Raw genomic sequence first — 25,801 nt, 5'->3', positions numbered from 1 at the left:
AGCTGTCGCTAACATCAGTTAGCAACAGCTTTTAGGTAATAGCGAGCGGTTTGGTGCCCGCTTTGCATGTCAGTGATATTTATCGCTAATGACATGCGAAGTGGGCGTACCCAACCAGTTAGCGACTGAAAGCAGTCGCTAACGTCTCTATCGCCTATTAGCAAGGCAGGCGTAGCGATAAAAAAATTCACGATAAGTGCGAATATCGCTAAAAACTAACGCCTGCTCAGACCAGTTCTTAACCTGTATATCCAATGGGCGGTGGATATTCAGGTTAAGACCCTATTGGCGTTAATGCCTGAATATCGCTGGTTTTCCAGCGATATTCACGCATTTTGCCGATATCCCCAGGTATTTTATCGCAATGGAGATAACCGTTGCTAATAGCACGTTATCTCTGCGATAAAATTCGGCGATGAACGGCGATAAAAAAAATGACGCTAAGCTTCTTTAGCGAAAAATATTACTAGTTGATGATAATATGCCCCCTATGGGCACAAAGGACCAAACATTGGCACAGCTACTTTAAGAGTAAACCCCTGTTTTCTGTCCACTCTCACCCAGGAGTCTTCAGGAAAACACTAAAGGGGCTCTGCAATATACATTGCTCAACTGACAGGCTAACTCCACCCTCTACATATTCACAGTGAAAATCCAAAATGTATCTCGCTTCACAGCTGAAAAGACCTGTTCAGTTAACCCCTTGCCCGCGGCCGGAATTCCGCTCCTGTGCTGGACATTCCGATCGCGGGCGTGTTCATGACGGCTCCCGGCCGTCATCAGCACAGGAGCACTGTAATGCATGACAAACGGGAGCCGTCATCAGCACGCAATAGGTTGAACAAACACATCTCTGCCACCATTGTCAGTAAAATACAGACCGGTGATCTAACAGCAGTCTGTGTCGTTGAAAGGAGGTTGCATGTAGTGTGCATCTTCAATCCACAAAACCAGGCTCTGTTTGCAAATTGTTAAACCACTGGTCATCAATGTACATGCATGATATACATCATGTGCGCTGACGTCAAGAAATGGGTTAAAGCATCAGAGAAGAGTATTCTGGGTGACCCAGGTCAGGGGTACGTGATCACAAAACTCTGTAGGGAACATTCCCGTCCCAACCTTAGGCTGTGTAGTCCCATGAGGGGAATCGATCAATGGGTTCAGCCATACATCTGTGTCTGGCTCCTCTATGCTGCACACACTTGCGCATAGTGCACCTCCTACAAGCCCTAGTCACTATCCGTGTTCTTCACAGGGATGAGCATATCTTGCAAAGAACAAATCCCCAGTCTCCAGACTCCTTAGTTAGAACTCAAGCTGGCACAGTATAAGAACAGGTAATCTCACATTCTCTCATAGACAGATGTAAAGCCACTGTGATAAATTCCTATGGGGGAGATAGGGGTAGAATAGAGCTAGAAGCTTCATTTACTTGTGCCAGCTGATCTTCCATGACATCCTTGTCAGAATGCAAACTAAAGATATCCTTAATATGTCCTTTGGCCCGATTTAGAGTTTGGCAGCGAGGATATTCCATCGCAGAGGCGATCAAGTAGCTTCTCCGCAAAACTGAAGGTCCTCCCGCCTTATGTAGAGATGGGCAGACCTTCTGTATGTAGATGGCAGAGACTGCTCTTTCTCCCCTGCCTACATACCCCTCTCACGACCCCGCAGAGTCAGAGGTATGGCCATGTGTCCGCCCACCCGATTTAGAGTGGGAGGACACAGCCAGTTTTTACTTTTACAAACTGTCACCCAACACCTGGCAGTTAGTAAAAATGTTTCATGACCACACAACATGGGAGAAAACTCCCATGTTGATTGGGGTCATTGTTTTTCTTTTCTTTTTCTTTCTTTCTTTTTTTCTTTTATTCTCAAAAACAAAATCCTACTTGAAAATAGAAAAAGAAAATGAAAATGAGTTATGTTGATGGAGCCACACAGCATACTTTCAATGCGTTTACAGGAACCAATATGACAGCGGCGGACATCTCTGAATTTGGTGGACTCAGTACCCTCTCCTTGGCAGGAGTAAAGTCCTGGTAAGGACAGGCTGTAAGAAGGGGTCTAGAGATGCAAATGTCAAACTTTAAAAAGATAATGCAGTTAAAAGAATGAAGAGTCGAAGGTTCACATTAACTAAAAAAAATACAAAATTGGCTAAAATAAATAGAAAGAGATAGATCACAAATCATAAGGGAACTGAAAGTCATTCAACTGTCTTGGAAAATGTATTTCATTAACTGAAATAATTTTCTTGATTTTAACGTCTAATCATCTTCATATACATTTCAGAAAATACATCCTCTCCAATAAAGATCAGGTTTCGATCTCTGAACCATGGGACAGGAGCAATCAGGTAAAATATAATTTAAAAGAATCTTACCTATTGGATTTGAACCAGATACAAGCCGACTATTTTAAAATTTCAGAACAGGTTGTTTAATTGTTTCAGTGGTTGAAGTATCTTGAAGTTTTGTTTTACATGAGAAGGGAAAATGTCCCCTTTTGCAAATTTATGATGCAAGATTTGGCCTCTGTTTTATTTTTGTGTTCATCTTTGCGCTACCTCAAGAGGGGACTACATAGACTACTGTACGGAATAGCAAGGAGGCTATAGGATTTTTGGGCAATCTAGAATCCATTAATACTTGATATAAATTGTATGTATTGTTTAACCTTTCCATTGGAAAAATTAAAATGTTATGAATTTGAATGTCATTGTATGGTCTTCTAGAAAGATATGAATTCAAATAAACTTCAAACATTTTAGTGAGGTATAATTCTCCCAGAGTCTCTAAAAACAGTAAATGATAAAGGTTTAAGGACCCAGAAAATGTAATGAACTTTGTTTCTGTATCACATAATTGACAGACATTATATAACCCAAAAATCATTTAAAATTACTTTCATATAAGTTATCATGGAACGTTTAATACAAATACTTTTACCATTCGCTGTTTGCATTAGCCAAACCTTTACTTTCCTAATAGTTAATTGCTCAGTGATTACTGTTGTATAATTTTCCTGTACATAAACTTAGGTTATGTATCGGAGCGTAATAAACTTACTTTCAGTGCCAAGGTTTTAGATCCAAGAAAGATATTTAGACTGATTTTACTCCCCTGTTCCCTTCCTTCAGCTGTCTCACTGCTGAATTGCTTTTTGTTTTTCTCCAACTCTGAGGCGAAAGCAGGCTTTGACGAAGCCAATAGGTATCACCTATATGAGTGCTATTAACTTTGCCAATGCCTTTTAGCCATGTTGTTTTGCAGCGTGGCTGCTGTTCAGGAAGGCTGACATTAGTGGCATGGCTGACATTAGTGGCATGGCATAAAGGAGAGTGGAAAATAGTACTATTGAGTAAAGTGGCATGGAGTGGAGTAGCATAGAGTGGAGTGGCGTACAGTAGAGTGGCATAGAGTAGATGGGTTAGAGTAGAGTGACTGAGCAGAGTGGTGTGGAGTGGCACAGAGTGCCATAACATGGGCTGTAGTGTCGTAGAGAGGCATTGTGTGGGGTGGTGTAAAGTGGGGTTGTGTGGCATAGAGGGAATTGACAGAGTGGATTTGTGTGGAGTGGCATAGAATGGAGTAAAACAGAGTAATGTAGATTGTGTAATGGAGTGGGGCGGAGTAGAGTGGCGTGCCGTAGAGTGGCTTTGTGTGGAATGGCGTGGATTGGTGTAAAGTAGTACAGTTGTAGATGTAAGTAACTAAAGTGTCAATAGAGTCAGCAGATACGGTGAAAGCAACATAAATAAAAAGTTGTATACTTGTGTTTAAAAGTAGGAAAGCACATTGCACATACAGGAATAATACCAAAACACTAACCAAAAAACATAGCTTGAAGGACGAGGAAGAACACATGTACTTGTCCCATGCTCCAGGGAGGTGCTAACATAAGAAAGGAAGGGAAACCTACGGGAGCTAAGCAATCGAAAGATTACAAATAAGTGACAATGAAAACAACAAATGATATGCTATGGGCGGGTTGTAAGCCCACTGGATTGAAAACAATTTATCTTGCAGCATAGCGCATAAGCTGTGTAGGCAAGATCTAAAAAAACAAATGGATCTCAAAACTATGCTCATGCATCCACTCAAATAATCTTGCACCCTGGATGATACCTTGTGGTTTGGTTAGTGCTTTACTATTTGCCTGAATTGGGCTGGGCACCAGGTGAGAACAGTTACCCTCTGTACCTACTTGATTTCTTTAACTGCTGTCTTCAGCTAGTGATTTTCAAAATACACATTCTATGGAATCGAAATAGTATTCTAAGCGAGCTGCCTTTGTGGCCACTTCAGGAGTTGACTTTAAAATATGAGGTGCACTCTCCACTGAGATACGCTACTCCATTTCACACATTCGTTGCTCCAAGCTTCGCCTTGTTGCCCATCACAATCCACCTAAAGTTGTACTTGAATATTTTTGTACAGCTCCATTTCTAGAAAAGAGGTATTTGTACTTCTTCTTCTCGTAGATTTTCTAAATATATATGGTGCCCCAAAACAAATTTCCTTCTCCTTTGCTGTGTTTCCCATTTTTTTTTCCTTCTGGCAATTTTCTTCATGATAATTCCAAGTTTTTTCCGAGTATGGCCTTGCCAGAGTCCTTTGGGGTTCCCATCCCAGCATTCCTCACCCAACAATATATGTTGAAGTGTTTATTAATTGCCCAAATGGTTACATCCTAAAGTATAGCATGTGTTGACAAGCATTGTGTCTTTAATGGCATGTCAATATGCCAAGTAGCTTTGCAAACAAAATGTCACACAGGATGAGGTGTCTAAGAGGAGCGTGCAGTGCTTTGAAAGGACAGTGTTTGTGGATAGTTGCATCATGTATAAATCACTGAAGGGGCTTCTACTTTCATGTGAGCTGCAGTGTTCGAGCTTCTTCGGACCTCAGACCCTTCATTAGATTATTCATAGAAAGTGAAAGGTAAACTAAGGGTGTTTTGCTGTCATAGTTTAATTTTGACTTTGAAAATTGTTTCATTTTAGGCATGTCTTGGTTACAACAATGTGGCAACACTTACAGTATTAGCAGCAAAGAAGGGATGGGAACTAACCAGTAAAGCAAATAAAGTAAGTACATGCTGTATGTTAAAGTAGACCCTCCTGTAATCCCTGCCTTGAAATAAAAATCAGTCTAATCATGTTGGGCACAACATTATAAAAGTAGAATATGCCTAGGACTGGACAACTATTCACTTCCAAAGCAACAGAGTTTTTTTCTATTTACACGGGCAATTGTCATGTAATGGAATCTTTCAATGATCAATGGGTCATCCCTCCCTCCGGCTTTTAGGTTCAAGTGAATGGCAAACTGTATGAACATAGCCAGGCTGCAGGATTGTATGTCACTACCTCGATGCCTGCTACCTTAAGGTACATCAATATTAATACCACTAACATGACTTCAACTACATCGTTAAGGTAAATATTTACTATACTTTACTGCTGCTTGGACCACACAAATCTGTCAGGGCCACAATTGTTTATTCTAGTTCGATAGCTTCGTCGACTACCGGACAACAACAATGATGACATTTGCGCAGTGAACTTTATCTCTCGTACTGAATGTTCAAGGTGTCTTGATAATGTGCCCAAGAAGTGAAAAAGTAAGCAATGCAAATTCAGAGAATGTTATCCTTAATTGTCGAACACGCAAATGTATGTCAAAAGTCACCTTGTTTAAAATAGCAGTCAACAAATCTCTAGGTGGGCACATAGGCTCCACTCAAAGGAAGAAGGGGTTCTCTGTCTTGGATTTAGTGAGTGATGGGCACTTTGGCATTGTACGCAAAGGGGCACACACGTTCTACTGTAAAAGTGGCTATGGTTACCTTTGAGACTTTTTTCCTCATTGGTAAGGTAGGGGCCAAGAGTCACCTCTATGTTAGTGCTAGGTATAAATGTGGCATAAATGTGGCATCAAAACACTCTGGACATGTTGAAGAACAGAAGGACTGCACCTGCCTCCTCCTTGAGAACTATGAAGAGACTTGAAGGCCTGGACCTGCTCCCGCTTGTACCCAGGACAAAGAAGTGGACTCCAAGGTATACTTGGCTGTCCTCCTGTGTAAGCAACAGGGGCACAAAAATCTTCAACAATCTTTTTTTTCCTGAAGTGCAGTGCTGATGAGTGCCAACTGGGTCTAACTGTACCCTGCTAGTGGACTTTGCTGGAGTGAGCTTTGACTCCTTGTTGCTCAGGTTTTGGGATACTTGCCTATGTCTATGTGAACTTTTCCTATCACTTCTGAAAACCTGGGACATTAAACATTTTTGGACTTGAAGATTGCAGAGGACTGGGACAAACTTGCCACTCTGCCTAAAAGATGACCTTGCTAGGTTGAAGAAACAGATTTTCGGTGAGGAAATATATGGCTTTATGGAGCCTTTGGCAGACATAGCCCACAATGTTTTATTCCCGAGTTAGGCAGATGTAGTGAAGCAGCTTATTTCTTACATTGTCCTCACAAACAACATTTTTAGATGTGACCTTTTGCACACATTTGCACGAACGACAATGTTGGATAGGTTTTTCTGAAACTAAACTTGTTTTTACATCTAGCTTTGCACAACATTATCACAACGCCCTGAACACCATGTACATGGTCTCGATTCGCACTCTATACAAATGCCAACACAATCTTGAGCCACAGGGTGACAGGGCTATCTATATATCCACAACATCACTAATCTATGCGCACATCAAAAGGCTGTTTTCTATTTTAAAAGATGAGCATTCTGATAAATCAGCAGAGGAGGTACTTCAGCTGACACTGAGTGTCCTTGCATGCTGAGAAATCACCATGTTGCGGTCTGACATCTCGTGAGGCGTGCACAGTTTGTGATCAAGACTGGTTCCTTCATTCTTTCCCATCAGGTAATGGGGTTGGATGGTCCCTTGGGCGGGGGGGATTCTGGCTCTACACCTACACACTCTCTAGGTACACTTAGAGCAGGGTTTGCATATTAGGAGTACGCTAGATTACTGCCCTGTTTTATATGCCTGCATATATACATTGTTTCAGCACCATGATAGAAATATATATATCTACTATTTATGCTTCTACTAATCACTGCAGCACACATATTTTATACAAGAATAACATTGGTTCAATAAATATTAATAAAAGCGTCCCACTGTGTATTCTCTGTATATTTCTCAGAATAAGTGAGCACGAGTAACTAAGCGAAAGATTCTGTACGGTTTCCACAATTCCTGAGGGGCGAAGATCTCATCCAGTATTGGAATGGCTGCCGTGGCTCTGGTCGATGGCACCATGTGTGCAAATGGGAATCGTGAATACTCGTCCATGACGACTATGATATATTGTCCTGATTTCAGTGGTCCAAAGAAGTCGACCACGACTTGTTGCCACACCCCATCAGGTAGCTCTGACATTTGGAGCGGGGCGGGTGGTTCCTCTCGACTTACCAACTGACATGTCATGCAGTCTTTTAAAGTTGACTCTACCATCTGATCTAGCATGGGAAACCAGACGCATTCTCTTACGGTCTTCTTTGTGGCGTTTACGCCTCTATGGCCTTCGTGGGCCAGGTTGATGACCCCTTAGAGTAGCTTGTGCGGAATTACAATCCTCCCCCCTCTCAGAAGCAGTCCGTTGTCGCTGATGGAGAGTTCATCTTGCACGTTCTGGAAGGCAGTGAGTTCGCGAAGGTGTTGTTCCGAGTCCTGATGCGTGTTTTTCAAGTGTCGCCAGGAGTTTGTGCGGATACGGGCCATGACGGCTTGCACTAGCGGGTCATGTGCCGATGCGTCTTGAATGGCTTCAAGTGGGACAGTAGGAGGGCAAGCTGCATCGATGACAAAATGGATGTAATCATCAGCTAGGGAGTGAGCGGTCGATGTGACGATCAGAGGATGACGAGACATATAGTCTGCTGGATTTTCGGCCTTGCCTGGCTTGTGGATGATGGTGTATATGTAGTCCTGGAGACGTAGTCCCCACCGTTCGATGCGCGGCGGCATCTTGGCGTTGGGGTTGCCGAAGATGGTGATGAGTGCTTGGTGGTCCGTGACGATTGTAAAATGTTTGCCGTACACGAACAGATGGAAATGTTCGCATGCCCACACCACAGCCAGGCTTTCCTTCTCCGGCTAGGAGTACGCTTTTTCAGTGTCTGTGAGGCTGCGGCTCGCATACGCGATAATGTGGCGCTGGTCAGAGTCTTCGCGGTACTGGGCCAGGATAGCGCCTAAGCCCACCGGACTGGCGTCAACCGTGATTTCAGTTCTTTTCTTCGTGTCGAAATAAGCGAGATTGATGGCTGAGCCCACAGCCTGTTTGATTTCAGTGAATGCCTGTTTGCAGGCATTGGACCAGTCAAAGGGCTGGCCCTGACGTTTGAGTTCTCGTAACTGGTAGCTGATCGTAGCCTAGTCGCGGATGTAGCGCGCACAGTAACTCGCCATACCAAGAAACGAGCGGAGATCACTCACGTCTCGAGGTGTCGGGGTATCGGCAAGTACGGCCACTTTTTCCGGGTCTGGCTTCATTCCCTCTCTGGAGAAAACGTGTCCATAGAATTTCAGGGTGTTTTTGTGAAATTCGCATTTGTTGGCATTAAGTGTCAAGTTGGCATTCAGCAAGGTGTGACATACTCTGTCCAGGTGTCGTGTTCCGTTTGGTCTTTCCCGAAGACTAGCAAGTCATCACTATAATTGAATGCATTGGGAATTCCTTGTTTGACTCGCCGGATGGCCTCCTGGAAAATTTCGGCAGCAGATGAAATGCCAAAGTTCAGGCGCTTGTAGCGGAAGAGACCTTGTTGCGTGGTGAATGTCATGATATATCTCGACTTGTCATGAAGCTCCAGCTGGTGATAACCTTTATTAAGGTCGAGTTTGGAGAACACAGTGGCGCCATTGAGTCTTGTGATCATATCACTTATGTGGGGGCCCGGGTGGCGCTCTCGTTCGATGGCGGTGTTGGGTGCGTGCATGTCCACACACAGTCTGACCTTGTTATCTTGCCCCTTTTTCGGGACTACCACAACCGGTGATACCCATGGTGTGGGCCCTGATGTGCGCTCAATGATGTCCGTTTGTAAAAGATCTTGGAGCTCGTCATCGACAGCTTGTTATAAGTGGAAGGGCACCTTCCTGTGGTGTTGAGCGATGGGGGTCACACGTTTATCAATATGCTTTTTTCACCTTGAAGTGATTTAACTTTCCCAAGCCTTTGAAGAGGTTCGGGAATTTTGCCACGATGTCAGGGGCATCTTCGGTCATGTAGAGGAGTTCCACTAATCTTAGTCTCTCTGCTGTCGGTAGGCTGAGCAGACAATCAGCCACATCTGGTCCTTCTACTACGTGAATGTAGGCTGGTATTTTTCTATCTTTGAATGCGAGAGTTGTGTGAAAACGACCTAGGCACGGTAAAGGCTTTCGTGACATCCATGTAAATATGCGAACTGCTGCTGGCTCCAGTTTGGGTCGTTGTTTCATGTTGTAGTATTCAAGTGCGCAGATATAGTTTAGTGACGCTCCTGAGTCCAGGACAAACTTCGCCGGGTGGTCTCCTATCATGATGTCTAGTTTGGGGTATCGCTTCAAGCGATCAGGGTCCGACACCATGCAGATGTATTCGTCACTGTCTTGTGACACAGGCGTGTGTGATGATGATTCACTGGATGTGGGTCTGCGAGATCGATATGAACGATGGGTGCTCGTGGATCGGCCTCGTGATTGATATGGGCTTGTTGATCGATTGCTAGATTTCGATGAGCTGGACGAGTGTCCTTCTCTCCCTTTCACAGCACGTGCATGGTGTCGTGTGCCGTGCTGAGAGATCAATGACCTGCGTGTTGACTGTTTGGCTTGACACGCTATCTCGAAGTGATTGTCCCTTCCACAGCGGTGACATCGCTGACCTATCGCTGGACATTGTCCTGAGTGTGGGTAATCCTGTCCACACCTGTAGCATGCGGGTGCTGATTTGACAGACTTGTTTGTCGTGATTCTCGTCTGGAGGGTGTTGTTCGAGAGGTGTGAGTTGGCTTGCTCGATCTGTGGGAGGTAGTCGCGTGTCTGGTAACTTTTCGTGCCTGCATCCGGAGGGCGTGTTCTTTCCGGTCCGGCTTGAGAGTTTCCATTCGTTTTGCATGTTCCTCCGCCTGGTCGTTGATTCTTGTAAGTTCCTCGATCTCTTCCAGAGTGTAATGTTTCTTTAGGAGTCGACGGCGTAAGGATTCGGACTGGCATCCATCAATAATGCGGAGTCGCAGCGCATCCTCTGTCTTAAAGTTGTCGAACTCGCAGTAGCATGCCATTCTTTTGATACGCATGATGAAATCACTCATGCACTCTTCCTTTTCTTGGGTTGCCAAATTGAACGTGTATCGTTCGTAGTCCACATTGCGCTTGGGGAGAAATCGCCTGTCGAGGGCAGCTTTTACCTCCTCGTATGTAGCAGTCGCTGCATTTGGCAGTTCTTTGATGATTTGTGCTATTTCGTTGCCTATTAGGTTTCTTAACGCTACGAGTTTTTGTTTGGAGTCTTGCACCAAGGACCCAACCATGTAGTCTTCAAAGTTTTCGCTCCAGCTTTTCTACGCAGGCCCCATACTGTTGCCAGGCGTCAGTGTCAGCGGCGGTGGCTGTCGCAAGAACGACGCCCCCATGGGCGCGTGAGGCATCATGGCCGCGTTGGCTTGTGTTGCTGGGCCTGCAGTACCGTTTCCCCCAGAAGTGCTGTTGGGTTCGGTGTCAAACATTTGAGGGCCTCAGTGGCTTGATTTTGCTGAATAGGAGCTTTCCCGCTCTTCTTATTGTTGCAGGGACTTGATTTGGCTGAATGAAAGCCTTCCCGCTCTTTTCTGTTACAGTCTGTGACTTCTGGTAAAGGGCGCCTGACTTCAAGATGGCCGCCGTGTTCAGGTCGTGGGTTATCCAATGGCCAGCGCCTGACTTCAAAATGGCCACTGTGTGGGACGCTGTATTTTCGGGCCTTGACTGCTCTCTAAACTCTTGCTTTCTTTCGCCCTGATCGGCTGCCACAGTCGCGCTCTCTCTTTCAGCTATGGGAGCGGGACTCACCCCTGTTTTCATCGGGTCCTTTGCGTCTTCGCAAGTGGGCGGGTCGCTCACATCTACTGCGGTGCTGCTCGGCGGCTGGGGCTCCCTCGTGGTTGTCTTCACGGCGGAGCACGAGCTTCTTGTCTGCGCCTCTGTTCCTAGGCAATCGGCGCGGTATCTTTCAATGTTCTTGCTCTTGGTAGTCCCTGACGCCGGTCTCCGTTTCGCGCTCTTCCTGCGCTGCCGGTGGGGTAAACTGCAGACTCGCTGGTCGGGCCGAGTATAGACGGCTGGGCTGCGTGTCGTTGCTTGTGGGAGTGTATTCATCCCACCCTCGTCGCCATTGTCGCATCTGCCCTTAGCAATTAGACACAGGAGTCGGAGCTAGTGTATGTGTATCCTTCTTTATTCCCTGCCAGCCTTCAACTGGCTTACAGACTACCCCTTCGTTCTGGTTCCTGTTTCCTGTCCCTCCTCTTCCTACTTGCCTGCTCTGTCCCGGGACATAAGTCAGGCATGGCGACATGACAGTCAGGGTTGTCATGTTCAGTGGTTGTCATAAGCCATTCCCTCCCTGGTAATATTAGAGGGGCTTACGGTGGACCTGTGAGCTAACTGGTTTATAGGCCAACATATCCTGCTGGGGTGTCCAGAATCTTGACACTAAGCCCCTAGTTTATGTTGTCCAAACAATGTGCAGAGCCTACAGATTAGTAGGAACTACACTACAACAGCTTTGCTCTGCTAGAGGATTTCAAGCTCTGAAAAAGAGACTAAGCATGTAGGTAAAAATCGTGGTTGCGCAAAGGTGGCGAATGTTTCCAGCCTTCAAGAGGACTTAAGAAATTTTATTTTCCTGCTCAGAGCTGTATCTCTTCAAAACTAAAAGCTTCAATGGGAACTACTCCAATGCCTTCCTGACGTTCATGGAACCCTCCTCATATACAGCCTGCTTCATTGCCCTGCTGATGGATTTCAACATCCATTTTTGAGATAGCGGTCAGATGTACTTGCATTGGATTCACTAAAAGTGGTTGCATTTTGTACACCAATGTTTAACAAACCCAGTGGTATTTTTCAAACTGACCTTTGTACTAATAGTTCAGTTCACAAAAGACTGAGTTGCATTTGGGCAATGAGAAGTGCATACCCATGAATACCACCTACTCCTCCCTCCATGACAATGACTTCTTGCAGCGTTGCCATACATTCCAATGGCACCATTCTGGATCTGATCATTTCTAAAGACTCCTTAATGACAGCTGATGATCCCATCTCGGTTGACTGGTCTTATCATCTTCAAATCCCCATCATGGTTCCCTTTTCCCATCTCATAATTTCAGGTCAAGCTAAAAGGGACAAAATCTGGTTCAGTGATAAAAAAGAAAATATTGAGATGAATGCCTTTGTGAACAAGTTCTACTCCAACCTTACCTTCATAGCTCCTCAGCTAAACATCAGTTCTGCCATGGAAGAGTATAAGAAGTGTATGGAAGTCCTGATTTGAAGAATTTACACTTCCAAAGAGCAAATGGAGCAGCCTAAATCTAATTTCACCTGGTTCTCAAAATACCACTATGACAAAAGGAAACACCTGAGAAAGAATGGAGAATGAATGGTGATATTCACTGTTAGAAATGGGTGTCTCTAGTTGGCAGATGTAAGTACCTGTGTCCAAATTGGGCCCCTGGCTTCTAGTCATGGTAAGGGGGTTTCACTCCTAAAATAACCCCTGCTCACTCCCTTGGTAGCTTGGCACGAGCAGACAGGCTTATCTCAGAGGCAATGTGTAAAGCATTTGTGAACACATACAGTAATGCAGTGAAAACACTACAAAAGGACACCACACCAATTTAGAAAAATAAGTAATCTTTATCTAAATCAAACAAGACCAAATGACAAAAATTGACAATACAGTACTAAAACTATAACTTTCAAAAGGTAGAAACAGTTTAGTTTCAAGTAAATGTGAGATGGAACACTTTTACACAAAGTACCTTGGATGCGTCGCAAAAATGCAAGCAAAAAAGGGTCGCAGGGAAGGTGATGCATTGGTTCCTTACACCCAGGGAAGGTGAAGCGTTTGTTCCTTGTTCCTGGGGAGGTGATGCGTCGGTTTCTTACTGCGCTGGGAGGGGATGTGTCGGTTTCTTACTGCGTCCCTGAACGATGCGACAGACTACGTTTCTGTGCGATGCGTGCCAATCTGGTGCGATGTGTCGGTTCTTCTCCAACCGGGCCTGCGTCATAATCGGTACGGTTATCTGGGACGCGGAGAACGATGCACAGGATTTATCACACGGAAGACACTCCAGCTGCGAGCAGGCGCTGTGTCCATTCTTCTGCGGCGGCGACGCGTCGGAAACAGGTAGACACCTCACAGCAGGTCAGAACTACCAACAATTGAGTTCAGGGGGTCATTGGGGTGAAGTCTTTCTGTCCCTGAGACTTCAGAACAGGAGGCAAGCTCAATTCAAACCCTTTGAGATCTTCCTCAAGCAGGGGACACAGCAAACAGCAAAATCCTTTCTCCTTTTCTTAGCAGCAAGTAGCCATTGCAGGCCAACCCAAGACGACAAACAGCACAGGTGCAGTATTCTTCCTCAGCCTATCCGGCTCTTCTCCTCGGCAAAGTTTCCTCTTGATTCCCAGAGGTGATCTCAAAGTCTGGGGTCTGGGCCCCAATATTTATACTACAAAATTATTTGTTCTCTGGTGGCAGAGGAAAGGAAATCTCCCCCTCCTACTCTAAATGCAGCCCAGGCCTATTCAGCCCAGCCTCATCCAGACCATCTGGAGCTACTGCACAGTCTCTGTCCTTCCAAACCCAGACAGTCAATACACATCCTAGAACAGGCACACTGGATGGCTAATAAAGAAAATACCTACTTTCTAAAAGTGGTATTTTCAAACTCAGAATGTAAAAATCACCCTCATTAAAAGATGAATTTTAACATTCTGAGTTCAGGCATGCTAAACTTTATTTTCCGACCTTGTTCCCAAGGGTAGTTATGCTTATAAGTTGTTATAAGCAAACTCCCCATTCTATCCTATGGGAACAGGTAGCATTGAGAAAGTGAAAAACAAAATTGGCAGTAGTACACTCTCAGGACATGCCACACACACCAGGGCATATCCTACCTTTTACATTCACTGCACCCTGCCCACCTGGGTACCTTGGGCCTACCTTAGGGTTGTCTAACATGTAAGAAAAGGGAAGGGTGCACTTGCCAAGTCGACATGGCTGTACTAGACTGTACTAGTCTGCACACAGGTACTAGTCTGCACACAGGTTCTGCAATGGCAGGCCTGAGTTACAATTACAGGCTGCTTATGTGGGTGGCACAGCCAGTGCTGCAGGCCCACTGGCAGCATTTGATGTACAGGCCCCAGGCACACACACAGTGCACTGTATTAGGGTCTGACTAGTAAATCAAATACACCAATTATGGAAACCCCATTCCACGACAACAATTTACAAAGGGAGTACTTGCACTTTGGCACTGAACAGCAGTGGCAAAGTGCCAAATCATCTAGACCAGCAAAACGAAGTCCAGCACACAGCAAAAACACAGGAGGCAAAGGCAAAAATATAGGGGAAACCCACGCCAATGATGCCAGGTCTAACATTCACCCTCTCCCCCAAGTCTGACTACGATGAGAGTTGTGAGAAAGAATCACAAAAAAACTAATTTTCAGTGCCAAGTGTACTCACATCAGATACCACTTGGACAAATTGACTTAAATTATTTTCAAAGCAAGTAAGCAGTCAAACTATTATACACTAAATACCATGTCTGTGGTACCTGAATAAAAATGACAACTTTATGGAGTGACATCTATCCTCTTGTCTCTTTATTGAAGCTCATACAGACTTGCAGATACTACACTAAAACATAAAGCACAATGGTCAAGCTTGCATTTTGACCCTGCACCAGAGACAAAGCTGCTGGACACCATTGTTAAGGTTAAAATGAGAAACCATAGATGCTGAAAGAAGAAAGGGACAGTGATAAGACAGGAAGTTGGTGACAGGAGAGGTAGACTGTGAAATGAGAGGTTAGCACTGAGAGGAGAAGAGAGTATTGAGGGGAGAGGTGGACAGTGACTGGAGAGATGGGCAGTGACAGGAGACAGAGAGAGAGAGGAAGTGAAGGGAGCTGTATGACCCAGTGGGGTGAATTCCCTCACAACATGCAATTGTAGCTCCTTGACAGGCAAACAGTTTTTCTGAGACAGCCCTGTCTACCCCTTGATAGAGTGGAATAAAGACAGAAAGCTACTTCAGAGAATGAATGTTAGAAATCAGCCGTACCAACCCAACACTTGAATCAAGAAATTTATCAGCACAGCACCCAAACTACTTTAGTAACATTAAATACTTTGGTATGAATGAATGAAAACCAACATGACAACAATGGGATAAGTCCCTGCAAAGATATAGAGTTTCAAACTAACAATTCCACTCCACAGTTCTCCATTCTAAATGGATAGCCTATGAAGGCTCATGCCCATTACTCACAACTGGCAACCGGAGACTTAGCTCACTCTTCAGGAGCACAGTACAAGCCAGAGGCTGCTTCCTGCATTCGGTCAGGCCATAGGGGCTGGGTGAGAGTTAATCTTCTTAGCCCGCCAGTTCCAGTCGTCAACTTCAAACTTCACAGATTTCCTATGGGGATGCGACTGGCTAGCATCTTCACAGTATGAAGGTCTATTCTTTCCCTTCAAAGTCTACCTAAGCCAGTAGACATTGCCCCCAACTTACAAGGTGCAGTATTTGTGCCGACACCAGAGTCCTTACCTTCCACTGGAAAGTTCCCTTTCTGAGGAGCAGCTCACGAGTGGAAGTTGACTTCCTCACTCACTTCTAAATTCCAACAAATAATTTTTACTAGAACCAGTGCAAAACCTTTTACAACTGGTCAACTGCTCTGTTTCACAGGAAAAGTCTTCTGCAGCTTCCTGTTTTGCCCCTAGAGGACACCAGATCAGCTGTATCTTATCCTATTTTAGAAACACACATAATTCTTAGTCAGATTGGTCTAAACTTTTCTCACAGTTTCAAAAGTCTCTATTCTGCTTCCAATTTCTGTGCCACATAGGTTTGTGGTCTGGCCATCTTCCCAATGTGTTTAGATTTCCATCTGTTTTCAGGATTTTGAAACCCCACACAAGTCCAGGCTCTGTGGCCCATAAGCAAACTCCAACTGCTTCTTTCTGGTCTGGATCCGGGTGCAGTTCCGATCTTGCACACAGGGCCGGACTGGGAACCAAAACCGGCCCTGGCTAAGAGCTTGGCCTACCACGGGAGGGGGAGGGTTGCTAGTGGAAAGCTTTGTGCCGCTTTTTTTGCTGGGGGCCGATATTGCAGCTATGCTGCAAAACCAGGCCCTGGCAACAAAAATGGCCCCTCAGGGGTCCAAAACTGCCCCCCACCCGCTCGGCTCACTGGGGAAATGCCCGGTGCCCGCTACAGCCAGTCCGGCTCTGCCTGCACATGGCAGGCTAACAATCTTCACAACATATGAAGATTTCAGATATACTCTGAAGCTTTGACTTTAGACACCATCAGATATAGTATACTTTAAAGAGGTAGGGCTTTGTCACTACTCCGAAGATTCACCCTCTTCTATATGTTGTTTATGGCTAAAACTCTGCAAAGTGAGTGGTCAGTTTAAGGCTTGTCAAAATATCACAACTTTTAGCAGTAGAAATGGTACCTCTCTTGATGCAATAAAACTAAGTTGCTTCCACCGAAACTGTTTTCAGTATCCATGAATCCCGTTTTGCGTGGTCACTCCCATTTTCTGCTGAATTTATTACTAGCTTTTAGACTCTGCCCACTGGGGCACCAATGTCCCATTCCCAGTGTATGTACTGTTACTCCAATACATGTAGAAATTGGTTAATTTCAGATTGGCACATTGAATGCTCCTTTAAGAGCACAGTATGTGGTGTAGAAACTATATCCATGGCATGGAAACTTAAATTCCACTTGAAAACATGGCTTCAGGTCTACCAATGTAGTCTGTAAGCTTCAGTTCAAACATGCTCCCGAACTGACAAAATAACCATTGTGAAAGGGGGAAAAACTCCTTTCTAAATATTAATTAGTCACCCCTACTTAAGCCTTGTAGCCTGCAAGGAAGGGTGTATGGTATTTAAAAGTGAGACGTAGAAATGTAATGTTACCATGGCCCTCAAGAGACAAGCCCCCCAAAGCTATTTTCACTGTGTAAGGCTTTGGCTGTTTTATGAGAAAATTAGAGTACAAATTAAAATATGAATTCTGCTATCTCAGATTCGGGACCAAGCTTGAAAAATGTGTATTTGGCTTTTAAATCTGGGATGTGCCTTGCCATTCCAGAGTCCAGGCATCTGCTTCGGCCGAGTCAAATGAAAATAAATGCTCATAAGTCAGCGGTGTAATGCTCTGAACTTGGGCTAGTTCGGCAGCCGTGCCATTTTCAAGACAAAAGCATTACAAGTCTGGCAAGGGTGTCATTTGCTCTCAAGTGCCCCGGCCCACACAGGTTTAGCAATTTGTTTCAAGACAGTGATTAAAGCTGAAGAATGCATTCTAAACTGCAGTCAGTACAGCTGTCGAGAATGTTCTTCTATAGTGAAGATAGGAAAGGAACGTGCACATTCATTCTGCACAAGAAAGAAAATAGAACATCCTGATTTTAGTTGATTCACTGAGAACTGATTTTATTGGGAGAGGAATGTATTTGTTTCTTCTCTTGGCACTTCAAAGAGCATTTGGTTTGGTAAGGGTTGTGGAAAATTGGCAAGTGCAATAATCACTTCATGGTTTCTTGCAACATAGCAGCCACTACTTAGTCACCAGCTCTGATTTTGATCCTAAACAGATTACTACCTTATGACTTACATGAGAATAAATTCAGCTCTGACGTGGTCATGAAGTGCATGTTTGATGACACTGTAGGCTAAAATATCCAATGGGGTTTCTGGCCTAAGTGCTGAGTCAGTAAGCAATAGGCCGGCCATGGTAGAATTCTTAAAATTAACCACATTACAGTCGCCAGCTAAATTTACGGGGTGAGACCCACCCATGATACCCTACTAACCATGTTAATATGATCTTGGATACTTGTTTACCCAGTGCACCACCTTATTTTTAGGTCTCGCCTACGCAGCGCGCATGCGCTGCATAGGCAAAAAGACCTTTTGTTAACAGTACGGCTTTACAGCCAAACACGTGCATGCGTTCCATTGCCTTCAATGGCAGTGTGTGCACGTGTGGCGATTCACTTGCGGGAGCGAGCGCCACCATATGGTGGCAATTATCGCTCCCGCAAGTGAATCGCGCAGGCTCCCCCACCTCTCCCCCTGCTGTCGCACGAGCTTGTTATTTATTCATATGGTGAAACATTTCTGTGGTGCAAACTGCTAGCATTGCTCAGCAATGCTGATTTGTAAGTGTAGGTGTAGGTTTTTGTTTCCACAGGAAGGTAAATGTCCTGCCATTGGACAGACATGCAAAGGCTGTGGGAAGGAGAACCATTTTGTAATGGTTTGCAAGGTGAAGGAAAAAGTAAGGGTGTCATGGCGTGAAGACAAAATGTCTGCCCGAATATTCCAGAAGGGAGGTTCAATGCATTCTCACAGACCCAAGCAACAACACCAGTAAAGACAAATCCCCACCAAATTATGTCAATCACCATTCAAATCATCGTCAGAGATGTTCTTCAGTATCAATATCAAGTGAAAGTAAAGAATATAGTTATGCAATGTCAATGTTTACATCAGAAAATTGTGGACATATTGGACTGGACACATGTGAAAAAAACATCAGTCACAGAAACATTAACATGGGAAATAACCCAAATCATTCAAACATTGTCCGAGGATTACACTGAAAATAAATAGTTGTTCAATACCTTTCATTTTTGATAGTGGTTCGTCAATAAATAAAATGCCTGAGGAAAAATACAATGAGCTGTCTCCATTGCCATGACTTATGCCATTGAAACCTAAGTGAATACTTGGGCTGCATAAAAGCCATTAAAAAGTCAAGGTTCTTTAGTAGCAATAATGAAACACAAGAAAAACAAAGTACTCGCACCCACATACATGTGCTTCAAGGTACAGCGTCAAGTGCATGTCTACTCAGTTTCAGCACAGCTGTGGATATGGGACGGATATCAATTAACTACAACATGAATGCTCACCATGAAATACTAAGTCAGTTTCCTGCGCTATTTCATGGGTTAGAAAAACTTAAGACTTAAGTACAGTTGCATATTAATGAGGACGTCTGTCTGGGGCCAAAAGACACAGACAAGTTGCATTTAATTTACAAAACGCCGCTGAAAAAGAACTTGAATCGTTACTCAAACATGATATGATTGAGAATTCTACTGGTCCAACACCATGGGTTTCTCCTACAGTGCTAGTACCCAAAAAAGACAGGGAAGGAGCTGCATGCATCTGCGTTGACATGTGTTAAACTTTCAAAGCACTTGAAAGAGAACGACAACCAGGTCCGCACATTGCTAACATTACACAACTGAATGGTGCAAAGGTCTTTTTGCAACTTGATTTTAATAAAGGATATCATCAGTTGGAGCTCTAAGAGAATTGCAGGTACATTACAACCTTTTCTACATATATTGGTCTGTTCCGATATAAAAGACTGAGTTTTGGAGTGTCATCAGCTGCAGAGCTGTTGCGGGGTTGGTTTACAGGGGTAGGTTAGGGTAGGTAGGATGCACTGGGTTCTAGTTAATATATACCTCAGGCACACCATTTATGTTGTAATATTATAACAAAAATATATGTGAATTTCTCCTTGATCTGAATAAAACGGTTATGCACAGGAACGTATTAACAGCATGCAACATGAGGTTGTGAAATGATAGGTATGTAACTTGCAAATAATTTCTTTACAGTACTAAAATGTATGAAGAATTGCTCAAACATGTAATGTGCACCCGAAATACCCAATAAAGTCTGTCTTAAAAAAAAATCAGCTGCAGTACTGTTGCAAGATGCCATTTGATGTATCATACAGCCTGTCATGAATGCTTTCAATTATAGAGATATATTGATTTTCGGAGCTACGCAGAAGAAGCGCGATAAAGCTCTCATGCAAGTGTGTCAAGCTGAAATTCTGTGGCCATATCTTTTCTGATGGGGGTATGACACCAGCTAAAGTGCAAGCGTTGTCAACTGCCAGTCCCCTACAAGATATTTCCATTTTACATTCATTCCTGGGCATGGCCAGCTACTGTTCTGAATACATACGAGAAACCTGATAAAAAAAGTTTCATTTCATTGGTCACATGAACACGAGCAAAGCTTTAAGAGAATCAAACAAGCTAATGAGAACGCTACTGAAAAGGCATACTTTGATCCAAAGCTTCAGACAGAGGTTGTTGTTGACGCTAGCCCAGTCAGGTTAGGTGCAATCCTTCCATAGGCCATGGAACACCGAAACAGAAAGTGTCTAATCACAGCCTGAGAAGGAAAGTTTAGCAGTGGTGTTGGCTTGTGAACACTTCCATGTATTCTTATATGGATAGCCTTTTATATTTGTGGCCGATCATCAAGCCTTATTGACCATCTTTGGCAATCCAAAGGCCAAGAGGCTTCCTCACATTGAACGTTGGGGTCTGTGGTTATATGAATACATTAACACAATTGTACACCATCCAGGAAAAGATCAAAACCCTGCAGACTACTTCTCAAGACAGTGTATACAAGGTCATGGTACCCCTTGCAAGACAGCTGAGGCCTACATGAAGGTCATTGGGAAATCAAACACACCAGCTGCCATTTTGATAGAACAAATTGTTACTGCCATGAGTTAAGATAGTGACATGTTAAAGGACATTATCACACATCAGTTTTGAAACCAGCATTCTTGACCTCTCGACAGTGAATACCAGAAGTTCAAAAATGTTGAAGATGAATTGTCCGTTACTCGAGAAGGCATTATCCTGAGAGGTTTTGAGTATTATTATTCCGGAAAGCTTACGACAAAAGATAATTGAAGTGGCCCATGAAGGACATCGTGGAATAATTGCCACAAAACAAGCTCTCCGAGACCAAGTCTTGTTTCCTCATCTTGGCGAGAGAGTTTAAAGAGTGTTAAAGGCCTGTCACCTCTGCAACTACCTATTATCGAAAACTACTCAACATACCTTAAACATAAAGAGTTGCTGAAGCATGCATGGGAAAGAATTGCCGTTGACTTTAATGGTCCTTTTGACAATGGACATCACCTGATGGTGATTGTTATTGAATATTCACATTTTCCATTGATGGAAATCTCTTGTCTGTCACTCAAGAAAGAGTCATCGATAAATTACACAGCATGTTTGAGAACTGGGGTGTTCCTGCGATTGTTAAATCTTGCAATTGCCAACCTTTCAACAGTCAAGAGTTCAGAGACTTTCTTGATCATCTTAATGTGAAGCATCAGAAAGCACACCAGTGTTCCTCCTTCAAGCCTTCAAGGGGCAGCCGAAACTTGAATGGACCCTATGCGGCTCGCGGTGGAGGGCAACCGAGGCCCTCCCCTTCACTGAAAAAGTGAGTAGCCCAGAGTACATGGAGAAGTCCTGTGATTGGTAACTGTGCCTGGGCTGCAGCTCCCAAAGAAAGGCTACTGATGGTAAACTTGTACAAGAGAAAGTTAGTCACACATGGTTATCTTTTGGAAAACTAGAAGATCTTCGTGTAAACATTCTTAATACTTTTGTGTGCCTTACAACAGTAAATAAACACACTGTCATAATTTTGTTTCAGATCAAAATGTTTACTCATGAAGAAAATGATGTTTTGTCAATAATGATGGAGATGCAAGTGGGAGTACCATCTAGCAAAGCCTTCTTTCTTTTGTCTGACCTCCGCTTCCGGCCACGTTGGGACAGTCATTATTTGTAAGCACTTAGCTAAAACTACTCTCTTTTTTAATGTTCTGATAGTTTTTTTGTTGGTAATTAATAATTATGGTTTCTTTCAGTTTGTTCGTGAAACCTTATTTAGGAGTGTTAATATTATATCAATATAGGTATGGAATAGTTAAATGGTGGATCAATATCATAACCTCTTATTACATTGGACTGCAGAAATGGCTCAGCTCTTAGTTGGTAACAGTTCTCTGCCCAACCCTCAAGAAAAAAACACTGACCAAGCCAATGGGTGTGGTGTTACCAATGACTGTTATGTTTTGTAATGATTTGTGTAAAGATTTATATTAAAACATTTTGTTTCTTCAAAGAGCACACGTTAGGCCAGTCGTACCTGACACTGAAGGGGAATACTCTTTCTATGTAAGTGTGCATTGGCAGGAGCAGAAGGCTGTCACTCACAGTGAAGTTAGCCAAGGGCTGAAGAGGGCTGCCCCATCGCCCCAAGCTGTAGTGGGGGGGAGAAAAATGTGATTTATACAACCGATCAATGGATTAAAAGGGCTGGATGTAAACCCCTATAAGTAACTATATATATATATATATATATTTATACATATATATATATATATATTTTTCAATAATGCTCGCTTCAGCCACCAACTCCTCGACGGGGTCAGAAATAAAAACGAGGCAGACCCTTCTCGGTTCAATTTCAGTTTATTTCATACCAGTCCTCACGACGCGTTTCGGCAGAGCCCTGCCTTGATCACATGACAACACATCAGTGAAGCACATCCCCTTTTAAAGTGCAAGTGCCCATTGATAGAAATAGAAGAGGTATTTACATCTATGTACAATGATAGTTTTGCTTTCAAATAGTCATTTTAAAACTCATTTTCAGTTTTGTAATTATATGTAAAATACAATATGCAGTTTGGGTAAAAGATGGTTATTCATATCCTTGAATGATTTTAACATATTTTAGTAGCCGCCAATAATACTTGTAAAATACATTTTTCAGTCTGTACATTCTATGTAATAACCTGTATAAATACATTTTTTGAACATAATATTTTAGCTGGGGCACCCCTTGTTACCCACATGCATAGTATGTTTAAATTTGTACTCTTGTAACATTCTCTTCTCTACTTTGTGATATTGTGCTTCCATAGGAACAACCCATAATTTGCCTATTTGGTGTTATACGTCAAAAAGTGCTTCTAAGTGCTTATAAATAATAAAGTGCTGATCTATGTATTCAATTCATATAAACGGTTCATATCTAGGTTTTTATACCTTGATGTTGCTCGGCAATTTTCACTCCAATTGGGACACAGGTTAGATGGACTATCATTCTACTCAGCTTTTAAAACATGATTCCCACAATTAATTTCTAAAAGACATTTAGATAAAATCTTTTAAAAAATCAATTTCCATTTTAGATAGGTAAAACTTCCAATCCATTTAAGATTCTAAAACCTAACATTTGATTACAGCCCCAAGCTGTAGTGGGGGGGAGAAAAATGTGATTTATACAACCGATCAATGGATTAAAAGGGCTGGATGTAAACCCCTATAAGTAACTATATATATATATATATATATATATATATATATATATATATATATATATATATATATATATATATATATTATATATTACCTACTGGCGGTCGCCAGTAGGTATATATAGTTAGGATTTTTTCCCTATGGGATTTCTGAAAATTCTATGTCTAATAACTTTGGCGTTTGTGGACGGAATCGGCTGAAATTTTCAGGAAAATGGCACATTTTGTTTCTGAGCAGCTCCTGGAAATTTGGGGGGGTTTCGTCAAGGGGGGGCTGAGAAAAAAGGGGGGTCCCAAAACGCGTTTTTAACATTGAGTTTTCCATAGGGCGGTTGGACTCACTTTTAGCTCGAACGGCTGAATGGATTTGCACGAAACTTGGCAAAATTGTAGGGACTGTTAGCCCGATGTGCCTTTGCTAGGTCTCAATATATGTGCTTCAGTGGATTTTGAGAAATTAACGTTTAAATCAAGATATATATCTGTAACAGCGCTCCGGGCAGCGATCCGGTTCGCGTACTTTTCGCTTATCGGAACTTTGCGAAGCGAAGCTGATTGGCTCTCCGGTGTCTGTCAACATTCTAAACAGTCCGGTGCGGCCGCCATCTTGTCTCTCGGTAGGATCGAGAGACAAGAGGAGGCCAAAACAAAGGAGGAAATGAAGGAAAGGGGCAAGGTAGACCCCTTCTGACCCCCTAGGATTGATGAGGGGATATTATAGAGCCACGCTGGGCCCAAAAAAAAAAATTCCGATTTTTTCGCCGTAGAGACTCGTCTTGGTACGCGAACCGGGCAGCTAACCGGCAGTGTAACGGGAGTGTGAGGAGAAGCTGATTGGCTGTTATCATTGTAAACAGTCTGGAGCGGCCGCCATCTTGTCTCTCTGTGGGATCGAGAGACAAGAGGTGGAAAAAAAAAAGGTGACCCCCTAGGATTGATGAGGGGATATTATAGAGCCACGCTGGGCCGAAAAAAAATAAAAAAAAAAAAATCTGTTTTTTTCGCCGTAGAGACGCGTCTTGGTACGCGAACCGGGCAGCTAACCGGGAAGCTAACCGGCAGTGTAACGGGAGTCTGACGAGTAGCTGATTGGCTGTCAACATTGTAAACAGTTCGGAGCGGCCGCCATCTTGTCTCTCGGTAGGATCGAGAGACAAGAGGAGGCCAAAACAAAGGGGGAAATGAAGGAAAGGGGCAAGGTAGACCCCTTCTGACCCCCTAGGATTGATGAGGGGATATTATAGAGCCACGCTGGGCCCAAAAAAAAAAAATTCCTATTTTTTCGCCGTAGAGACGCGTCTTGGTACGCGAACCGGGCAGCTAACCGGCAGTGTAACGGGAGTCTGAGGAGAAGCTGATTGGCTGTTATCATTGTAAACAGTCTGGAGCGGCCGCCATCTTGTCTCTCTGTGGGATCGAGAGACAAGAGGTGGAAAAAAAAAAGGTGTAAATGAATGAAAGGGGTAAGGCAGACCCCTCCTGAACCCCTAGGATTGATGAGGGGGCTATTAAAGTTCCCTGGGGGGTGAAAAAAAAATGCGATTTTTCGCGGTAAAGGTGCTTCCTGGTACGTTAACCGGGCAGCTAACCGGCAGCGTAACGGGAGTCCGACATATTGTGTTTTTTGAACGTTTGTGATATGTGCACGTGTGGATTTTGTCTAATTAAGGTTAAAAAAATATATATATATCTTTAAGCGTGTTTTGGCGCGCTTACGTTTTGGGTTTGGTTTGCGCTGCTGCAGAGACGATACGTCATGGTTATGCGATGCATCATGAGGCGTCTCACGGGCTACGTGATACGTCACTTAATAAAGAATATATTTTACAGCTATAGATATTAGCTTTTAAAAAACCAATGAAATTCACAGAAAAAACCATAGGTTATAGACCATATATAGTTAGGAATTTGCATTTACAAAACCTTGAAAATTCACTGAAAAAACCATAGGTTATAGACCATATATAGTTAGGGATTAGCATTTAAAAAACCTTATTTTATTTGCACAAAACCATTGAAATTCCATATATAGTTAGTTGCACTAACTATATATCGCGGACCCGCAATCCACTGCTAATGATGTCACATATTACATCATTCATGACATGGTCAGTGACATCACTGATGACATCACTGATGACATCTCAAATGACATCACTGATGACATCACTGATGACAACACCCAGTGACTGTATGTTTCTGTAAAGTTAAAATATGTCTTACATATTGAAGAATGAGTGGATGTATAAGTGTCTGGATGAAGGATTTAGTAGGTGCATGACTGACT

At 43.4% G+C, this 25,801-nt stretch overlaps 1 protein-coding gene across 2 annotated transcripts in view; it reads left to right on the top strand.

Annotated features, from left to right (window-relative positions):
- The window catches only part of ACOT12 (acyl-CoA thioesterase 12), a 546,146-nt gene that overhangs the window by 453,163 nt on the left and 67,182 nt on the right, over positions 1–25,801 (top strand). For both annotated transcript variants that reach the window (XM_086960839.1, XM_086960840.1), the window contains exons 10-12: positions 2,299–2,362; positions 5,012–5,095; positions 21,840–21,973. In XM_086960839.1, coding sequence (XP_086816965.1) covers positions 2,299–2,362; positions 5,012–5,095; positions 21,840–21,973 — 282 coding nt within the window. The remainder of the gene's footprint in view (positions 1–2,298; positions 2,363–5,011; positions 5,096–21,839; positions 21,974–25,801) is intronic.

This window comes from Lissotriton vulgaris, chromosome 3_1 (genome assembly GCF_964263255.1).
Source record: "Lissotriton vulgaris chromosome 3_1, aLisVul1.2, whole genome shotgun sequence".
NCBI lineage: Eukaryota > Metazoa > Chordata > Amphibia > Caudata > Salamandridae > Lissotriton > Lissotriton vulgaris.
The sequence above is the reverse complement of the archived record's forward strand: the minus strand, read 5'-3'. Positions and strand labels throughout refer to the sequence as shown.